This window comes from Podarcis bocagei (assembly GCF_964188305.1).
Source record: "Podarcis bocagei genome assembly, chromosome: 13".
NCBI lineage: Eukaryota > Metazoa > Chordata > Lepidosauria > Squamata > Lacertidae > Podarcis > Podarcis bocagei.
The window spans coordinates 23,561,065-23,580,922 of record NC_138138.1 but is presented as its reverse complement, the minus strand read 5'-3'; the positions used below and the strand labels follow the sequence as shown (position 1 = coordinate 23,580,922).

General features: G+C 43.6%; 2 protein-coding genes across 4 annotated transcripts; one reads left to right on the top strand and one right to left on the bottom strand.

The window, feature by feature from the left end:
- Window positions 1-1,283: 1,283 nt before the first annotated feature.
- MRPL10 (mitochondrial ribosomal protein L10) lies at window positions 1,284-10,384 on the bottom strand. The gene is made up of 5 exons (XM_081166872.1): window positions 10,193-10,384; window positions 7,879-8,048; window positions 5,556-5,720; window positions 4,416-4,560; window positions 1,284-1,924 (listed from the first exon to the last, which is right to left on the bottom strand). Exons 1-5 carry the CDS (start codon window positions 10,233-10,235, stop codon window positions 1,677-1,679), a joined length of 771 nt encoding a protein of 256 aa, XP_081022998.1. The 5' UTR covers window positions 10,236-10,384; the 3' UTR covers window positions 1,284-1,676.
- Window positions 10,385-10,875: 491 nt separating this feature from the next.
- On the top strand, window positions 10,876-19,440 carry LRRC46 (leucine rich repeat containing 46). 3 transcript variants are annotated; one of them, XM_081166765.1, is made up of 8 exons: window positions 10,876-11,249; window positions 13,675-13,753; window positions 13,859-13,967; window positions 14,234-14,280; window positions 14,888-14,997; window positions 15,658-15,778; window positions 16,282-16,433; window positions 18,419-19,440. In XM_081166765.1, the coding sequence occupies exons 1-8, from the start codon at window positions 11,237-11,239 to the stop codon at window positions 18,799-18,801; spliced, it is 1,014 nt and encodes a 337-aa protein (XP_081022891.1). In that variant the 5' UTR covers window positions 10,876-11,236; the 3' UTR covers window positions 18,802-19,440. The 3 variants fall into 3 exon arrangements, with proteins under 3 accessions (XP_081022891.1, XP_081022893.1, XP_081022892.1); XM_081166767.1 differs by having other exon boundaries at window positions 10,983-11,249; window positions 15,709-15,778; XM_081166766.1 differs by lacking the exon at window positions 10,876-11,249 and adding an exon at window positions 12,166-12,260.
- Window positions 19,441-19,858: the final 418 nt, after the last annotated feature.

The following is a 19,858-nucleotide window of genomic DNA, read 5'->3' as shown; positions in this document are numbered from 1 at the left end:
GTGCTGGTGCCTGCTTTCAAAGCCCCAAACCACTTGAGATTCAAGCACCTGACAAAGCAACTCCTTCCACAACATCCTGCCTATAGACTTAACTAGATGACTAGTCACCTGCCAACCCCAACCTCCAGTTCCCTGTTTCATCTGAAGTACGACTCATTCTCAAGAATGGGGGCGTATAAACTTTTGGGGATTGAGGGCCGCAATGACCCATGACCAACCATCTGGGAGCCACGTGACCAAATGGGCATGGCCTAAGTGCCAAATCAGGTGTTAACATTTATTTATTTTTAATGGCATTGGGGAGGGCACCAAAAACGTTTGGCATCACAGTGGGAGAAATAAGCAAAAAAAAAATTTTTTTTTAAGGGAGTAAGTTTGGAGGCTACAAAAACCTTTTGGCATCGCAGTATCGTATCATAGTACAGTGGTACCTCAGGTTAAGTACTTAATTCATTCTGGAGGTCCGTTCTTAACCTGAAGCACCACTTTAGCTAATGGGGCCTCCTGCTGCCGCCGCGCCGCCGGAGAACGATTTCTGCTCTCATCCTGAAGCAAAGTTCTTAATATGAGGTACTATTTCTGGGTTAGCAGAGTCTGTAACCTGAAGTGTATGTAACCCGAGGTACCACTGTATCATATCCTATGGGAGCAGTCAGTATTTTTTTAAAAGGTTTTTTGTGTGTTTTTTAAAGGCAAATTTTGTGGGGCTCGTGAGAGTCCACAAAACACCCACTGGAGGTGAAATACTGCCTTCAGGGCACAGGTTAGCCATCACTGTTCTAGAGATAGGATCCAGTTGTGGGAGGCTTGCTGGATACTGGTGCCAGCCTGGCAAAAATCCATTTTTTCCCCCTAGCACTTTAAAATATTGTTATATCATGTGTCTGCGATCTATTTAGTCATATTTCATGTTCTTTATCTTGTTTTTGCTGTTTCAGTTTTTGTAAACTGCCCTGGATTCTATCCCGGAAAGGCCAGTATTACACAATACATTACATAAATAACATTTCATTATCACCCATTCCCCCTCCCAAAACAATACAAGTACATCTTGTAAGCAAGCATTTCTATTAACCATTAAGGGGTATTCTTGCTGGAAGAGCAAGTGAACATTTTCATCCACTCTGGAGTGCCTCAAAAGCAACTTACTAGAGTTACACCCTATTAATAAAATGTGCATGCATTGAGTTCACAGAACTCCTATTTGGTTTCACAGATTATATTCAGTGCACTGCTTACCTTCATCCCAGTTGTAGCCCAACACAGTAAGACACACACAGCAGGATGCTTAAAAATATTTAATAATATTACAACAGTGAGCATGTGACATAATTTTTTAGGAAGCTGTACCAGAGAGATGAACATTAGGCTGCATTTAACATTTTGCCTCTCTATTTATCAGCCTGCGAAGTCTGTTTTAATTGATAATAAACTTCTATCGGGATGCTTTCACGCTTGCTAAATCAACGAGAGTTTTGAATCACGTACTGCCTCAATATCCAGATGGAAATCTGCATTCCAGCATATACCTCGTTCATGATCTGGTCCTCATTCCCAAATCCACTTGATATACAAAATTCAGCCATCCAACTTTGCCCAACCCAGGATACAAACATGCCAACAAACAGAATACAAGTTGTGCCTGAAGCAATGAGCAGAAATGGGAAGAAAGTTCATCAAAGGGCTTCTGGCTTGTCCAGAGTCCCTGTCTCCTTTGCTTCAACTGATTCACAGTTCTGCTGTTTGACATACTGGTCCAGCAAGGAAGTCAAGTGAACAGGGCCGCGTTGTAGAAGTGTGCTAGTCTGGGATGTCATGAGAGAGAGGGCACCCACGACCTCCCCTTGGGCAGTCACCATGGACGGCAGTTTGGCATAGTTTGTGAAACCTTGTTTGCTTAGGATGGTGTTGTCAACACAAGCTCCTGGAAGGATGAGAAAATAGGCACCATCAGTAACATTCAGAAGTACTAAAAGTAAAAAAGTGATGACAGATATCGGTCATAATATAGATATGGAAGCTTGGGAACAATTGTGGAACATAGATATAAAATTTACAGCATGTTATAGTTTAAGAGAAAATTACTGTATTTTTCCGTGTATAAGACTAGGTATTTTTCTGTGAAAATCATGATAGAAAAAGGGGGTCGTCTTATACATGGATAGTGCCATAGGGTGGATGTTTGATTGGTTGCTGCTGCGGCCATCAGCGGCTATTGTGTGTGTTATTGGTTGCTGCGTCAATGGGTGGTGTTAATTGGCTGATGCTGAGGCAATAGGGAGGGCGATTGTCAGCTTCTGCTGGCGAAGGGAGAGTCGGATTTTGCAATGCCGATGGGTGAACGATTTTCAGCAATTCCCCCTAAAAAAAGCTCAACAACCCAGGGCAATTCCCCCCCAAAAAAGCTCAACAGTTCTGTGCCATCTCCCCCCATTTTCTTAAATTTGAGCCCTCCAAAATAGGGGGTGTCTTATACATGGGGGAGTCTTATAGATGGAAAAGTACGGTATATGAACATAATATATCATTTGTATCTAACACCAAGTAAACTGGCAAAAATGTATATATCTAAATCAAACAAATGTTGGAAATGTAAAGAGAAAGAGGTTGTTTTGATCATAGATTACTGGGAAATCATATATAATGAATTGAAAAGGATGTTCAAAATAACTTTTATTTTAAAAAACCCCAGAACTACCTAAATTGTATAGAAATTTATTTACATATGCTTCTACAGCAGCAAGAATGTTACTTGTCCAAAAGTGGAAAGAAGCAGAAGTCCCAGTAAAGGAAGGATGGATACAAAAACTTATGGAATATGCAGAAATGGTGAAACTTACCAGAAGAATAAGAAATCAAGATAACAAACTTTTTATAAAAAATTGAAATGGTTTATTGAATATTTACAGATAAATTGTAAACAGATAAAAACAATAGCAGGATTATTTTAATAACCTGAAGTTTTATAAGAGTATATATTTACAGTAGATAATTAAATGAGCAAGTTAAATGAACTTGGATATGCAGAAGGTATTAAAAAACAAATTTAAAGAACCACAGAAAGGTGGGGAGAAGGAACTCAAATTTTGAAATGTTCAATTGATCGTAATTCTAATGAAATGTATAAATTTGAAAAGTATAAATAAAAAACTAAAAAAAGTGATTTGGAAGAGGGTTGCCAAATCAAAACTTTATAGTACTGGTTGTAGATTGAATAGTGTTTTTTTTAAAAGGACAATCATTTTTAAAAGGAGACATAGGGTTGTATCCAAAGATGTCCTACTCAAAGGAGGTGCACTGAAATTCATGGACTAACCTGGAGTAATGGTGTGCTGAGTCTCGGTACCCAGGCAGACACAGCTGGGTTAGCACAGGGCATTCAAGTTCATGCACCCGAGTCTCAGTTTTTACCCACCTCTTCTTTCCAAAGAACTTTGCGTGTTTCCCAAGTGGTCTCACATCCAGGCAATTTGCAGGGCCAGGTTCCCTTAGCATTCTATGGTCTCTCCCTGTAGCTCTATGTTCACCGGTTTCCTCTGTTATCAAGAGCCTTTCCTTCATTGCTGCCTGACTCACCCCTCTGCCATCCACGCTTGTTGTTGCTGGCAACCTCCAGTTGATTTCTATCCCCAACTCCTATCTTGTTAGCTGAATACAGATGATATACTCTCTTCCGAACTTAAAAATGGAAAGCGTAATGCTGGTGGTCAACAAAAGAGGTTTAAAGACTCTCTCAAGGCAAATCTAAAAAAAAAAATGTAGTATAAACCCAGACAACTGGGAAACACTGGCCTGTGAGCGCTCCAATTGGAGAACTGCCTTTACCAAAGGTGTCATGGACTTTGAAGGTGCTTGAACTCAGGGCGAAATGTGCTAAGAGGAAGGCACGCTTGACAAACCCTCACCGGGATCAAGTCCCGCCTGGAAACCTATGTCCCCACTGTGGAAGGATGTGTGGATCCAGAATTGGCCTCCACAATCACTTACACACTCACTATTAAAACCGTGTTCATGGAAGACAATCTTACTCGGCTACGAGCGATTGCCAAAGATAAGCCTTTTGAATAGGAACTGCGCCACAACTGCCTTTTGTATTCACTTTGATGCTTAAAACTATTTAATAATATTACAAAAGTCAGCATGTGACGTAATCTTTTAGGAAGTTATAGTACAGAGATGAGCATTAGGCTGCATTTGCCTCTCTATTTACCAGCCTGTGAAGTCTGTTTTAATTGATAATAAAATTCCATTGGGATGCTTCGATGCTTGCTAAATCAACAAGAGTTGTGAATCAAGTACTGCCTCAATATCCAGATGGAAATCTGCATTCCAGCATACCTCAACTCATGACCTGGTTCTCATTTCTGAATCCATTTGATAACACAGAATTTAGCTATCCATCTTTCAACATTTACCTAGGAGATTGATCTGTGGCACACCCCTCAGGACTCGCAGCATTTCCTGTGCCCTCGTTTCCGGACTCATCAGTAGGAGGTTGCGCCCCACAAAGAGAGGGAGGAGATTCTTATATTTGGATTCCGAAAGAAAGGGTATCATGACCTGGAAAGGTGAAGCAAAGAACCAAATAAACATGGGGAAAATACCTGCTGAACCGGGGCAGGACTCCAGTTTTGATTTACAAGTCAAGAAATAAGAGTTAAGTGAATACAGATAATATAAGTAGTATAATGAGTATTATTGGAAGTTATATATTTTAATATGTCATGTAAGTGTAATATATTGTATTTGTTTATGCTTGTTATTTCTATCTTTTCTTATTTCGTTGTTTTTATTCATTTGTATTGTTTTCTGCATTATATGTTATGTATTTCAAGTATATTTGTCTATGAAAATTAATAAAGATTTTCTTTTTAAAAAAAGAGTTAAGTGATGCTGTAACTACAACCTCTCTTACTGCGTTGGAACTTGTAAAGGACCATGAAGGGTCTCTGGGTTGCGGTCTGGCACCACTAGCTATAAGGCAACCTTCAGTTGAAGGAAAGGCTGAATCTAGTTAGGGGAATATGGGGCAGAAAATACAGGGGACTGAGAGAAGTAGTTGGGCTAGTATACTGTAGGACTGGACTGAGCCAGCGGACTTAGCAAACTCTAATGGCTATTTGATAAATTGCTGCTAGACATTGGGCAAGGGACAAGAAGCCCCTCTAGGGAATTTTGCCAGCCAAATCAAAATTTCCGCTTCACTCAAAATTCCTTGGATGTTGTTGTTTCTGAGCAGACGTCTCCAAAAGGGTCTCAAAATTTCACACGACAAAGCTTGCTGGAAATTGGTGCTTTCTAATGAAATGCCTAAGCAACAACAGTTTTTGTTAATCTGCTGCCCAGATACAAAGTCCGTCAAGATATCAATGAATACAGGCACCTCATGCAGCATTTTATATATCCAATACAGCAAATTTGCATGTCAAAGCTTAGCTCTGATTAAGTTTTGCTTTCACAGGATACGGAAAATTGCTTGGGGAAAAATGAGGCAACATGCTCTAAGGCACGTTGCCCTCTCTATTCCTAAAAGAACTGTTTGCATGTAACTGTACCTCATTGGGGAAGTATTTGACATGGATGTTGTACTTCCGCAGTCGATACCCCATGAGTACCATGTCATTTGCAGGAACTTGGTTGTACTGGCAGATAGCGATCATTTTACTCTCGTGGAATGCTTGTTCGACATCTCGACGCAACAGCTTCAGGTAGCCATTTTCCTGGGGAAGGCGAGAAATTTTGTTTGCTGCCATTAGATTTGAAAGAAGAAGAAGAAGAAGAAGAAGAAGAGTTTGGATTTGATATCCCGCTTTATCACTACCCGAAGGAGTCTCAAAGTGGCTAACAATCTCCTTTCCCTTCCTCCCCCACAACAAACACTCTGTGAGGTGTGTGGGGCTGAGAGACTTCAGAGAAGTGTGACTAGCCCAAGGTCACCCAGCAGCTGCATGTGGAGGAGCGGGGAATTGAACCCAGTTCACCAGATTACGAGTCCACCACTCTTAAGCACTACACCACACTGAAAAGCCACAAAGATGTCAAAAGCTACACAGATGTAAATCCTGTGCTGCGAAAGGCAGGCAGAGTGCAAAGGTTTTGAGTTATCTCTGTAGGTAACATAAAGGTTCTGTTCAGTTGCAAATTGAACAGCAATACCAAGCAGTATACATGCCTGTTCAGAAAACAAATGAATTAGATTAAACTTGATTTAAATCAGTGGTTTAAATTGACATTGTGTTCCCGATGATTTAAGCAACTGATTTAGATCTACTTACCCTGCCCAGGGAACAGGGCATTTCCATGCTCTGTGCATACCTAGTGAAGCATTAAAACCAAATGAAATGTTTTCATTGAAGCCTGAACTCCGTTAGAAAGTTTTCGTGCTATGAAGGTTTATCCCTGTGACTTCAAAGAATCACAGAGTTGGAAGGGACCCTGAGGGTCATCTAGTCCAACCCCCTGCAATGCAGGCATATGAAGCTGCCCCAAATGGGGATCGAACCTGCAACCTTGGCGTTATCAGCACCAGTGGCGTAGCGTGGGTTGTCAGCACCCGGGGCAAGGCAAGTAATTTGCGCCCCCTAACCCGTGGATTTGCGCCCCCTAACCCGTGGATTTGCGCCCCCTAACCCGTGGATTTGCCCTAACCCCAGATGTTGCGCCCGGTGCGGCCGGCCCCCCTGCACCCCCCACGCTACGCCACTGATCAGCACTACACTCTTAACCAACTGAGCTATATCCAGGCTCAACAGGCAACATGTGCAAAACCTGCTATAGTGATTATCACTCATTATTATTTATTTACTTCTATACTGCAAACTCTTATAAAATATATATTTGTGAGTTACGGAAACCAACTTTAGAGTGATGAGCAGCCTTCCCTGTATCACATAGCAATGAGGAAAGTTTCAAAAGTTGTTTGTCATAGGAGAGTGAATTCCATTAGGTAATAAGACACCTTTGCATTACTCTAAGTAGTTCCTTCAATTCAAGCCCTTAAAGAGGATTCTCTGCAAATGAGTCCTTTTTCAAGGACTTCATTTTCCAGAACAAAAATTCAGTGATCTGTTTTGTGTACCTCCAATCCTTCACTTGGGGCAAACAGTTAAGAGCCAAAGTGACAAGGCTTGCCAATGATTCTGCCTCAAAAGGTAGGGGTGTGTGTGTGTGTGTGTGTGCGCGCACACACACACACACACACACACACTCGTACCTTGGATCTCCCAAATGCCACAAACCTGGAAGTGAGCATTCAGTTTGCGAATGTTCTTTGGAACCCAAATGTTCGATGTGACTTCCGCAGCTTCTAACTGGCTGCAGGACCTTCCTGCAGCCAATCGGAAGCCGCACCTTGGTTTCTGAACGTTTTGGACGTCAAATGGACTTCTGAGGTACCACTGTATATGTGTGTGTGTTGTGCGAGCGCGCGCGCGCGCACACACACACACACGCACACACACACACACACACACACACACAGCTATATTGTAGAAAAACCTCAAAGCAGTTTACAGATAAAGCAATAAAATTATCACCAAAAGTTTACAACCGTAATTTAAAACATACAGAACATTAAAACCACGGCAAAGTAGACTAAAACAAATAAAACTGCCTAAAACTTTCTAAACGTCAGAGTAGGTGGGGTAGGCTTGTCTATATAATAATGTCTTCAGCAGGCACTGAAAGGAATACAGGGAAGATTCAGGAAAAGAGCAGAACATCAAACATCAGTTGCATTCAGAGTTTATAACAGCCCTGCTGCAATTGGCAAAAACACGGATAAAGAAGGGCAGAGAGCCTACTCTATGATTTTGAGGGCTCTGCACCATAGAGTTTAGACAGGAACAATCAGCGCAGAATGGTGTGTGGTGTTGTTACCTCTTCAACTTGTTTCACTTGGGGTTTGATGCACCTCTCTGGGATCAAGGGCTTTGGTGGGATGTATTTTGTCACCTCCATCAGCTTCTGACGCATGAAATGCATAGGTCTCCAGTGGCGAGTGACGGCTTTGGAGCCATGGCGAATAAGCTGAAGGGTGGGCAGCCAGTCTGGAGCAATGGAAAAGCAGAACAATCAGAAAGGCTAGGCCCCCCAAAACACAACCCCCAAATGTAGGACATTCTGCGGGCTCTCATACTGTGTAATCCCATCCTTTCCAACCATAAAAAACTGAGCTAAGGGGAAGCATAGAATCCTAGTGTTCACTTCCTCAGGTGTTGCCACTCCACATACTAATCCACACATTCCAAACTAGTGCTCCAGAAACAGGCAGCAACATTAATAGACACTTACAGAGTAGAAAGCTTTGTGACTCATGCAAGCCAGCTAAATTACAGATTACAGCAGAAGGCGGAAAAATTAAAGGCACAAAGAAGCATCCGAATGCTGTTCTACATATTTCTAGTGTGCCTATAGTTAAAGTATTGCATGCAGCTCTGGTAACTCAGCGTCAGAGATGAGCTGAAACAGGTTCAAAAGCACAATTTTGAATGTGTCTGCACACAGGAATTCTTAGCACAGCTTGAGTGGGGGGTTTACCAAATGTTAATGGCCTGGAGGGATAACAGTACAGTCTATCCTAATGTACTGTACTTTTCCGTATATAAGATGCCCCCATGTATAAGATGACCTCTATACAGTGGTACCTCGGGACGCGAACGGGATCCATTCCGGAGCCCCGTTCGCATCCTGAAGCGAACGTAACCTGTGTCTGCGCGTGTCACGTTTCGGCGCTTCTGCGCATGCGTGTGACATCATTTTGATGGTCTGCGCATGCGCGCAGGGTAAAACCTGGAAGTAACGCGCTCCATTACTTCCGGGTCGCCGCGGAGCGCAACCCAAATTTGCCTAACCTGAAGCGTATTCATCCCGAGGTATGACTGTATTAGAAAATAGGGGGGACTGAGCTTCTGGTGGGGGGTTATTTGGGGAGGAATGCCAAAATTCACTCACCTGCCAGAACACAACACACAACTGCTTGCGTTTCAGAAACCACCTATCAGCTGCCCGATCACTGCCATTAGCCCTCTCGATTGCCGCTGCAGCAGCCAACAGACAGCTGCCCTTGTCGCAGCAAGTGGGAGTATGATTGGTGGCCGCTGGTGGCGATCAGGCAGCTGATAGGTGGTTTCTGAGATGCGAACGGTTGTGTGCTGCGTTCCGGCGGGTGAGCGATTTTCGGCATTCCTCCCCAACAATCAAGTAGCCAATGCCGAAAATCGCTCAACCGCCGGAATGAAGCCCAAGCCTGAGATTTTAAGTGGCGATTGGCCCGTCGTCCCCACCCCAGCACTACCCGTATATAAGACGACCCTAAATTTTGAACCTCATTTTTCGTTCAAAAAAGCTCGTCTTATACATGGAAAAATACGGTAAATGTAAATTCTGAGTATATAATTTATAGCAAGGAACAAAGTGGTAAGGAACATTATTTTTGCTGTTATGGCATCAGAGGCACAAAGAATTTAGGACTGCCTCCCATTCATATTTTTTATAGACAGTTTGCATTTTGGGTGCCTCAGTAGGAAACCCAATACGGGCAGATTTTCTCCAGATTGTTACCATAGTCAACCAATGGCCAATAATACATTTCACAAGAATGACAAATGACAGATGATGCATTTTAAAAGACCGAACTAAATTTATTTTCTGCCAAAGATTCCTGCATTGCAGGGAGTTGGACTAGAGAACTCCATAATTCTATGATAGCGCAATCTGCATGCCCACCAACTTCACTTCCCCTTCAGTGCCAGACTGGGTAATTTGCCACAACAAATTCGATCACGCATTTGTGGAAAGGCCAGGCTGGGTTGGGGTCGAAACCCGAATTTATGGGAACTTTGAGCCTAGCTCTCCCCACAAGAGTCCTTCGAGCGCTGCACTGGTTTAAAGAATCGATGCAGCTGCCTTTAGTTCTGCAACACCTTATTAGCCTTGAAATGAATGACTGGACACGCCACAGTGTCTGTCCACTTAGGAAAAAAAAGACCACCCCAGAAATGTCACATGCTGGATCTCGGATGGTGGAGTGGGAAGAAAATTATTAAGATTCTGGATTTCAACAGGGCGAGATGTAGGGCACTGAATCCCCACGAGGCTGAAGGGGAGAAAATGCAACGCGTGAAAGGGGCAGTTATTAGCAACCAGTAACTGCAGGAGAACAAAACTTCTCCAACATCGATCTTGCCCTTACCGGTTTTGCAAAACCTTTTGCACCAGCGAGTAACAGCAGCCATCTTGAGGGGTGTGCGGCGAACAGAAGCCGAGCATTATGGGATGGGAAGCATAGCTCCTCCTTGGGTGGGCGGTGGGGAGGTTTAAAGGAGAAGGAACCTATTTTTCCCCCTTATGAAGTCTGACAAATAAAAAGAAACCTCCTGGCTATTAGCAACGGGTTGCGCGCTCTCCTTCTGCTCCACAATGGTTTCATAGAAGCTAAAGGCGGATGTTTTTGTTTCCCAGCAGCCCTCGCTTGTTGTTGCTAAGGGAAAACTTCACGACCTCCTCCATCAACCCCACTAAATGCGCCAAGCTGTTGCTTCTAAAAAAAAATAAAATCTCACCGAGACCCCCGCCCCGTCTCTCGCTACAGCTGAGACCCTTCCTCAAGACCCCCCACTCCAGGTGTGCTTAAGGCGTCCTTCGGAGTGGGGTGCCCCCTCTCCTCAAGGTGCAACTCGGAAGACCCTCTTCTCAAGCCTTTGAGGCTTTGCAAAGGATGCCCCGCAAGCCGCCTAACATCCCTCAGGAGAAACATACCCCAATGCATGCACTTTCCTTGCTAGGCAGAATCCTGCTGCAAGCTCTTGCCCCAAAGGGCACTGCGCCACCCCCCAAAATCACCCTCCTCTCTCCCCTCCCGCAGTTGCCGCACGGCCACTTTCAAGGGAAGACCTTCCACGCCTTCCTAAAGGGAATCCCACAACACCCTCTCTGCCTGTTGCTGAGGAGATCCCGCGACTTCCCACCCGTTGCTAGGCAACCTCCAAGCTGCTGCTCCTGCTGCCAAGGCCGTTTCTCCCCTACCCGCTCCCAGGGCTTGTTGCCAGGACGACCTTGACACTAGTTCCGAACGGTTGCTATGGAGATTTCCAAACTGTAGCTGCTTCAGGTTCCCTTCCTCTCCGCCTCACAGCACCACAAATTCCCAGGGTGCCTCACACTCAGCATAGATAGGCCTGTTGCATTGCTGGGAGTGGTGTGGTCAAGGTATCCCGGCTGGTGACCCTTTCCATCAATGATGTCAGGAGGTGAGTAATCGTGCCTGAAGGTGCCTTAACCCCTAAGTGGGGCTGGTTCTCTGTGTGTTATATGTACAGGTACATTTTGTTCTTTAGTTGTTTAGTCGTGTCTGGCTCTTTGTGACCCCATGGACCAGAGCACGCCAGTCACTCCTGTCTTCCACTGCCTCCCGCAGTTTGGTCAAACTCATGCTGGTAGCTTCGCGAACACTGTCCAACCATCTCATCCTCTGTCGTCCCCTTCTCCTTGTGCCCTCAGTCTTCCCCAACATCAGAGTCTTTTCCAGGGAGTCTTCTCTTCTCATGAGGTGGCCAAAGTATTGGAGCCTCAGCTTCAGGATCTGTCCTTCCAGTGAGCACTCGGGGCTGATTTCCTTAAGAATGGAGAGGTTTGATCTTCTTGCAGTCCATGGGACTCTCAAGAGTCTCCTCCAGCACCATAATTCAAAAGCTTCAATTCTTTGGCAATCAGTCTTCTTTATGGTCCAGCTCTCACTTCCATTCATCACTACTGGGAAAAACTATATGGACCTTTGTTGGCAAGGTGATGTCTCTGCTTTTTAAGATGCTGTCTAGGTTTGTCATCGCTTTTCTCCCAAGAAGCAGGCGTCTTTTAATTTCATGGCTGCTGTCACCACCTGCAGTGATCATAGAGCCCAAGAAAGTAAAATCTTTCACTGCCTTCATTTCTTCCCCTTCTATTTACCAGGAGGTGATGGGACCAGTGGCCATGATCTTGGTTTTTTTGATGTTGAGCTTCACACCATATTTTGCTCTCTCCTCTTTCACCCTCATTTAGAGGTTTTTTAATTCCTCCTTACTTTCAACCATCAAAGTTGTGTCATCTGCATAACTGAGGTTGTTGATATTTCTTCCGGCAGTCTTCATTCTGGCTTAGGATTCATCCAGTCCAGCCTTTCATAGACACCCACAACTATATCTGTGTAGGATTGGCTTTTGGGGAGGAGGAGAAATTCAGCAGGTGGAAAACTTCCTTTGTCAACATTATGGGCACTCCAGCTACTCTCCTGTGCCAATTGCTCTTAATAATTTGTTAGATCTTATTTGCTTTCCATTATAAATATGAAACAAGTTTGCATGTAAGAGCTAATGCACAAAACTAGGTGAACTTGAAAATTAGAATCCTTTTGATTGTGCATTGTATTATAGGGCTATTATTATTATTAATTTCTATCCCACATTATATTTTTAAGGGAAAAAACCTCAAAGCAGTTTACAACCTACATTAAAATGTCAAATAAAACAATCCACAGTACAGAAGAAAGTCAAATATAAAGCATACATTTGAAGCAATGCAATTACTGTAATGGGAAACAAAAATGTTGTTTTGAAGATTTCAAAAGAAAACATTACAAAGGAGGTCAAGTGAGAAATGCACATTTAACACAGCAAAGCTAACAAATAAATTAATAATAACATTTCAAAAGAAAACATTACTAAAGAAATTAAAATATAAAATGCACGTTTAAAATGGCATAATTAACAAGAGACTAAGAATTTCTCAGGCATAGAATGTATCTGCTGCTGTTGCTGCCAATCTTCCAAATCATGGTTCATGATGGGCAGTGGCTGTGGAAGTTCAGTCCTTTTTGAGACAGTGGAAACATATGGAATTTTAAGAAAGCGTCATGGGCGCCAGTCACAATATGGCTGCCATGGGAGCATGAGATAGCACAAAATGGCTGAGACAGGACTACAGAATGGTGGAGACATGTCAACCTACACCAACCACTGCTGCATTTGCTCAGAGAACAGGTCTTGCAACGTTCCTCTGTTCAGAGGAGAAAGGAAGATGGTTGTTCAGTCTTGCCAACCAATGGAGGGGTGTGCTGATGTCAGTTTTTCTGGTTCTTTTTTTAAATGAGAATATGCTGGCATAACTAATCAATATTAAGTGTTGGAATATACAAATATGCACTCAGTCTCTTCCTTAAAACCATATAAATTCAGAGCCTTGATGAATCACATCAAAGTCCACTTACGTAAGCTTCCTTAGCAGAAGCCCAGCAACCAGCAGGTGTCAGGTGATCCACCAAAAAAAGGACTAGTCCCAACACTGAACTGCAAATTATGTTCTGCCCATCCCTGCATAGCGTTGCCATGTGTCCTCTTTTTCCAGGACACGTCCTCTTTTCATGGGTAGAGTCGTCATAGCGATCCATATTTAAATGTAGAAGTCGGCAGATGTGTTCTCTTTTTTGCTCTTCAAAATAGGGCAACCCTACAGCATCATGAAGTCAATGAATAGGAATCGATTTGAGCCTTTAGAAGACAGGCTTATTTTTTTATTACTACCCTTGGTCTAATATGGCACTTCAAGTGAATTGTTAGCTAAACATCACCTGGCTTTGTGATCTAAAGGGAATTCCAGTGGTTTGCTTTCAGATAACTCACAGAAGTTATCTCCCCATAGGAGGAGTGAGTATGACGAAATCCCTCATTGCTCAGAGGAACCTGAACATTCCAGTGGAGAAAGAGTCCCCAGAGAGTATGTGAGTATCTTATGCATTGAGCTTTCATTCAGATGGTGATAATATTCAGGGCTGGAAGGAAAGGAGATGTGGGGCTGATTTCTGATAAACTTCTCTTCCTTTTAGATCCCAAGCCTTGGCTTCTCTTCATACCCTCAGGCTAGACAGAGAGAGAATTAGCTGCATCGCAAATCTGCAAGGTTTAGAGCAGGTCCACAGCCTCTACCTGCAACAGGTAAAATATATCACCACACTGTTCACTGCCATGGTACAACAACATTCTCTTGGAAAGATAGAGCCCTGTCAAAGCCTGGTCAGTTAGGGGAGAAGCATCCCAGGAGAAAGGTATCGGCCCAAGTTCAAGGACATTGTGAAAAAGTTTGGTTGTGTGTTGAAGCAGTACTGAACCCAGAACACAGGCAGAAAAAATTGCTTGTGTGTGCATTCCTGGGCTCCATTATTCAGAAGTTCTGAAGCTGATTAATGTTAATTTCATTTTAGAACCAAATAGAGAAAATTGAGAACTTGAGCTGCTTTCCAAACTTGACGTAAGTAAAATTACTTGTTTTCCCAACATTATACAGTGGAACCTCAAAAGCCAAACACCTGTAAACTTAAACGTTTTGGCTCCTGAACAATCGAAAACCAAAAGTGATTGTTCCAGTTTTTGATTTTCAGAAGCCCAACGTCTGGTTCAGCTTCCACATTCGATGCACATTTAAAGCACTTGGCTTCTCCAAAATGTGCATTAAATGTTCTTTAAGTGTATGACATGGACCTGCCCAGACAGGTAAGAGGTATTATTCACACCATAAAGAGAATATAGGCTAAAGGCCTTCTCTCTGGTGTGCTGGTTTTTGTTGTGGAGGGGTTATTTTTATGCTTCCATCATCAGGAGCAAAGGTACAGGGAGTTTTAATTGTGAGGAGCAGAAGTGCATTGCTAATTTTAAACCAATGCAGGGAATAAAGGAGAGTGAAGGGAAAAGAGGCTGGCTGCATCTGGCTTTGAGAGTTGCATCACAACTCTTTCCTGCTGTCCAGTGAGAAGTAAATCACAGCTTCAGTGTGCAGTTCCCCTTCTCTAGAAGGCAGAGTCATCTTTGGTCTCCTGGATCTCACCACCTCCTCCTATTGTGTTCTCACACAACTGCAGTTTTCTGACACTAGCCGGGAACCGCATTAGCCAAGTGGAGAACCTCCATAGTCTCCTGAAGCTGCAGTTTCTGGATCTCTCACAGAACCGCATTGAAACACTGGACACAGGTACAGCTTTTCCTACACTCAGCTTCACCATCTGCAATACTCTCTTGTGGACTATCAAGTCTCCTGGGATCCATTGTGGAAAACAACTCACCCATCGGTCTACTCTGATGGGTATTAAGACTAAATCAAACAGGCCGGCTGCTTATCCAGCCAATTTGACTAATAAAACACTGGGCTAGGAGTACTCGGTGCATAAGTATCAAAACAAAACAAAACCCCTCTTGAAATCCAGTACCTGCCAACTTAAATTCTCTTGTGCAGGTGAATTTCCCACTGGGTTGAAAAATCAGATCTGTTTGCCACCCTTATTTTAGCCTCAGAAGCTAGTACAGTGGTACTTTGGTTCTCAAATTTAATCCGTTCCGGAAGTCCACTCAACTCTCAGAACGTTCAGAAACCAAGGCGTGGCTTCCAATTGGCTGCAGGTGCTTCTTGCACGCAAGCAGAAGCCGCGTTGGATGTTTGGCTTCCGAAAAAATGTTCAAAACCCAAAATACTTACTTCTGGGTTTTTGGCGTTCGGGAGCCGATTTGTTCGTCAACTAAGCCGTTCGAGAACCAAGGTTTGACTGTACCAGAAAGGCAGCTGCCCCATGTAAAAAAAGGAGCTCATCCCCCATTTTTTGCTTCATGTGCTAAACTTGAATAATCCTGTATCCAGTTTGCATTTATTCCCATCAGCTTCCCCGATTCTGCCTAACTTTCTGTACAGATGAGCTGCCCCGGAGCCTCGTGATCCTTGACCTGACAGGAAACGAATGCACTAAGGAGAACAGCTACAGGTAAAGCCAAGAATCGATCCATGCTCCTGCATAATATCCCACCCAATATCTTTATGCATGTGCATCATGCCCATGTAGAACCTACAGATGAGGGATGAAGAGTGCAACCCCCCCCATCCGGTTCCCTGTGTTGGCATACCTGCCCCATCTCTGGGACCTGCCAGCCTGTTGCCTGGGCATCCTGCAGGAATGGAGGTTTCCATGCACAGTACCATAGGAAAAAGTCAAGGGAAGGATCAGATTGGATGGGAGATGTGGGAAGTGGTGGCAGGGCTTTCGAAGCAACAACAGCATGGCTTCTAGCAGCTATTGGGGGGGGGCGGGGAGGCCTCTGTGTCCGATTCTTCATTCAAGTGCCAAAGAAACGGGCGCATCCAGGAAGCTTGCCTCTTCTTTAGCAACTGTTCCCACCTCACTAGGGGGCTGCCATGGGCTTTGAAGATGGGAGTTGTTTTGTTTGACGCCCAGCTTGAGAACTCTTGCTTCCTTCTGGCCCTCCCAAGGGAGCGCGTGTTGGCAGCTCTGCCCCATCTGAAAGAACTGGATATGCAGGCTGTTCCCAATCAGAAAGACACTGAAGAAGAGGAGGAGGGCAGTTCAGAAGACAGCGACGAGGATTGGTCTGATCTCGCTATACCTCTGAGCGTAGAAAAAGGTACCCCCAAAGTTTCCAGGCCAGGTTTTAGGTGTTAGGAACATCAGGGACCAAGGACCTTCTTTGCGTGGTGCCTCTTCCACGTGAGGTCTGGAGGGTGGCGACACGAGAACGGGCCTGTTCTTAGTTGGAAATAACTTGCAGATAACTAATTGGCTTAGGATTTTATGTAAGTTAAGTGATGAATCAATTTGTATAATTTCAAAATGAAATGACTGTAAGATGTTAAAGCTAAAGGTAAATTTTATAAGAACTGTGATTTGGAAAACCGTTAAATGGATATGCGTGGAAATTCAACCAAGGGGAAGCGAGGAAGTCACTTAACAATGTTAATAAGTATAATTTTTAAGAAGATTATGATTTGTGTTTGTTTGTCTTTGTGAAAATTAATTTTAAAAAATGGGGAGGGGGAGAGAATGGGCCTTTTCTGCAGAGAGTATGTGGAATGCTCTCCCCAGGGAAGCTTGCTTGGCACATTCATTACCGAACTTTAGGTACCAGGCGAAAATGTTCCTCTTTTCCCAGGCCTTTGGCTGTTTAATATTCTATTTTTTTTATATAATATATTTATTAACTTTTCAAAGGTTATACAAAAAACAAAAACACAAAAATAAAAACACATATAATTCCATTCACTTATTTTCTTTTAACTTACTTCTCAGACCTCCTACCTCCCCTTTTTGTATTCCAATTCAAATTATTCATTCAGCAAATCCTCGCCATTAATTTTCACTTAATTTTCCACCTTTCTTTCTTTTTTCCCAATTATCTTAATCATTACAGCTGATAACCACTTAAATTCTAACCAACATCATTCTAACATTCACTAATTTTGTAATATTTCCCAAGATAGTCCTTGAATTTCTTCCAATCTTCTTCTGCCGTCTCTCTTCCCTGGTCTCGGATTCTGCCAGTCATTTCTGCCAGTCCCATATAGTCTATCACCTTCATCTGCCATTCTTCCAGAGTGGGTAAATCTTGTGTCTTCCAATACTTTGCAATAAGTATTCTTGCTGCTGTTGTTGCCTACATAATGTTCTGTCCTTCTTTGGCACCAATTGGCCGACCATGCCCAGGAGAAAGGCCTCTGGTTTCTTCAGAAAGGTATATTTAAATACCTTTTTCAGTTCATTATATATCATTTCCCAGAAAGCCTTAATCTTTGGGCACGTCCACCAAAGGTGAAAGAATGTACCTTCAGTTGGCTGTTTAATATTCTACAGCCTTTTAAATGTGTTTGTGGGAGGGAAGGGGGGGGCTATTGTTTTGTTGGTTTCAACAAAATAAATGCTTTTATCTGGTGAATAAATAAAATGTTTTCATCTTGTGAACCCCCCCTGAGATTTTTGGCGGACTGTATATAAATCTAATAAATAAGATGCTATGTGTAAGTTTATAAAGCAGTTTATTAACAGTCGTTACATTTATACACAATATTTCACTTCTCTCTGTTATGGAGCTCTACGTAGCATTTCCAGAGGGTCTTCCCATTTATGGACTGACCAGACCCAGCACTCCATAGCTTCAGCAGAGCAGCTGCCTCATGTCTCTGGGATAATTAAGTGCAGAACATTTGAGTGACTCTCCAACTTCCTGCCTGAGCTGGTTCCAAGGCCAAAAGGGCTGTCGTTCCAGTGACGCACACTAGTCAAAAACTTGTGGGGTTCCACTAGTCATCCCCACATAAAGGAACACTCTGTGCCCATTCCTAGAGGCAGCAGCTGCTGACACAGAGCTCCCCGCTCCTAAAGAGCAATTGTCTTCCGGATGATGCAGACTCCATGTCATTGCAAATAATTCATATTATTTTGGCCAAGAGTGCACACACTGTTGCCCTTAAAAAAAACAACCCCTGGTAAGTCATAGATTCCCACTGCACATTTGCTGAGAATGGACAGTAGGAAAAGGAATTGGTGGGGAGGCGTTTATCTAGTGCCAGAACACAGCGAGCCTGCTTTTTTACTTATATCCTCTTCATTTGGCAGACTTCTTTGCCGACCTCCGTGAGGAGTTAAGAGCCCATTCAGCCCAGCGGAGGGAGGAGGAAGCGAGGGAATACGAAGACCGCTTGGAGGAGCTGAGGCAGATGCAGAATCTGAGAGAGCTGGTGTTCAACACAACTGAAAGGCCGCCCTGGCCATTCGGTGTACCGGAAATAATATCCGCAGCCCCAGAGGGGAGCGTGCTCCAAAGTGATCATCACCACCACCCTCCTTCCAACCTTTCGAAAACGGCAAACCCAACACCCAAAAAGGAGCCAAGAGCCTCAAAGGGGAAGGCTGTCGGCTCAAGTCCAACTCAGCTGAAAGCTTCAAAGGGAGAGGGGTCTGGTGTAACGAAAACCACAAGCAAAGGTATAAAGAAATGATTAGTGCATCGTTTTGCTTTTCGTTTATAATTTCTGCTTTATTCTGTCAAACAAATACAATACTTCCTCGAATCTAATCAGCCGATGGGTCGTTATCCATCTTTTAAGTGTGGAGGGGCATGGCAAGGAGGCAGAAAACTGACAAAGGCCCTCTGCTGAAACCTTTAGGCAGTACTTCCTCTAAGTGAAGGGTGCAAGCGGCAAAGCCAGCTGCAGGGTTACTCAGGCCAGTGGGGTTTGCTCCTTCCCAAGGACATGCAGAAAGGCTTTTTTGTGCCTGTTGAAATTCTGACCTACTTGATGAAAATCGGCTTACCTGTGAAAACTATTCCTGGGAAGTATAGAGTTATGAGGCTGCTCAGAATTCCTTGTTAGGAGTTTGGAGCTGCCTAAAACTTGGCGAGGAAACAAAGTAACAATGCAGGTCTGAAACCTTGCATTTGCCTTTTAAAGGCAATTTGCGTCATCTCCCCAGAGTATTTGTGCTACGTGCAGGTTCAGATTAATCATAGATTTGCACCATCAAACCTCTGAAAGGTTTGGGACGGGATATTTGTTTAGAAGGCAGCTCCATCCCAAATCATCTCAGCAACTGAGAACAGTGGTAAGGCTGAGGATACAGAGCTTGAAAAAAATAAATCAGGATTGCAGCATCCATAACAGAAGAGAGGAATATACATCTCACAGGTTATTCTGTACTGCTGTGTCTACAATAATACACCGGTAGCATTTGCTGGAATCTCGGTCGTTTTAGGGGGAAAAATGTTTGGGATATCTCAGACAGATGTTAAAATTCGGAGGACTGTTTCTCTGTTTTTAGAAGGAAAAAAAAAACAGCCCTTCTCCCAGATTATTTGTCTCGGTCCCTCCAGACCAAAAACGCAGTGACAAAACTAAATGGAGACCCATCTATCTTGCAGACTGAGATCTATCTAGTATGTCCCCAACAGCTCAGGCCAAACAATTCCAAATGTCTTATCTCGCTCTACTTCATTGCTTCTGACAGTAGCCAGTTGGAGGTTCCAGAAGTGCACTAAAGTGCTACCCACTTCCCTTG

Bases quoted from the DNA above. Each gene is read 5' to 3' on its own strand.
- MRPL10 (XM_081166872.1), bottom strand. From the start codon at position 10,235: ATGGCTGCTGTTACTCGCTGGTGCAAAAGGTTTTGCAAAACCG. The intron at 8,049-10,192 runs GTAAGGGCAAGA...CCATTGCTCCAG, and splicing joins CAAAAGGTTTTGCAAAACCG to ACTGGCTGCCCACCCTTCAG. The intron at 1,925-4,415 runs GTAAATGTTGAA...TCATCCTTCCAG, and splicing joins GCCACAGATCAATCTCCTAG to GAGCTTGTGTTGACAACACC.
- LRRC46 (XM_081166765.1), top strand. The intron at 14,281-14,887 runs GTAAGTAAAATT...ACACAACTGCAG, and splicing joins AGCTGCTTTCCAAACTTGAC to TTTTCTGACACTAGCCGGGA. The intron at 16,434-18,418 runs GTACCCCCAAAG...TTCATTTGGCAG, and splicing joins ACCTCTGAGCGTAGAAAAAG to ACTTCTTTGCCGACCTCCGT.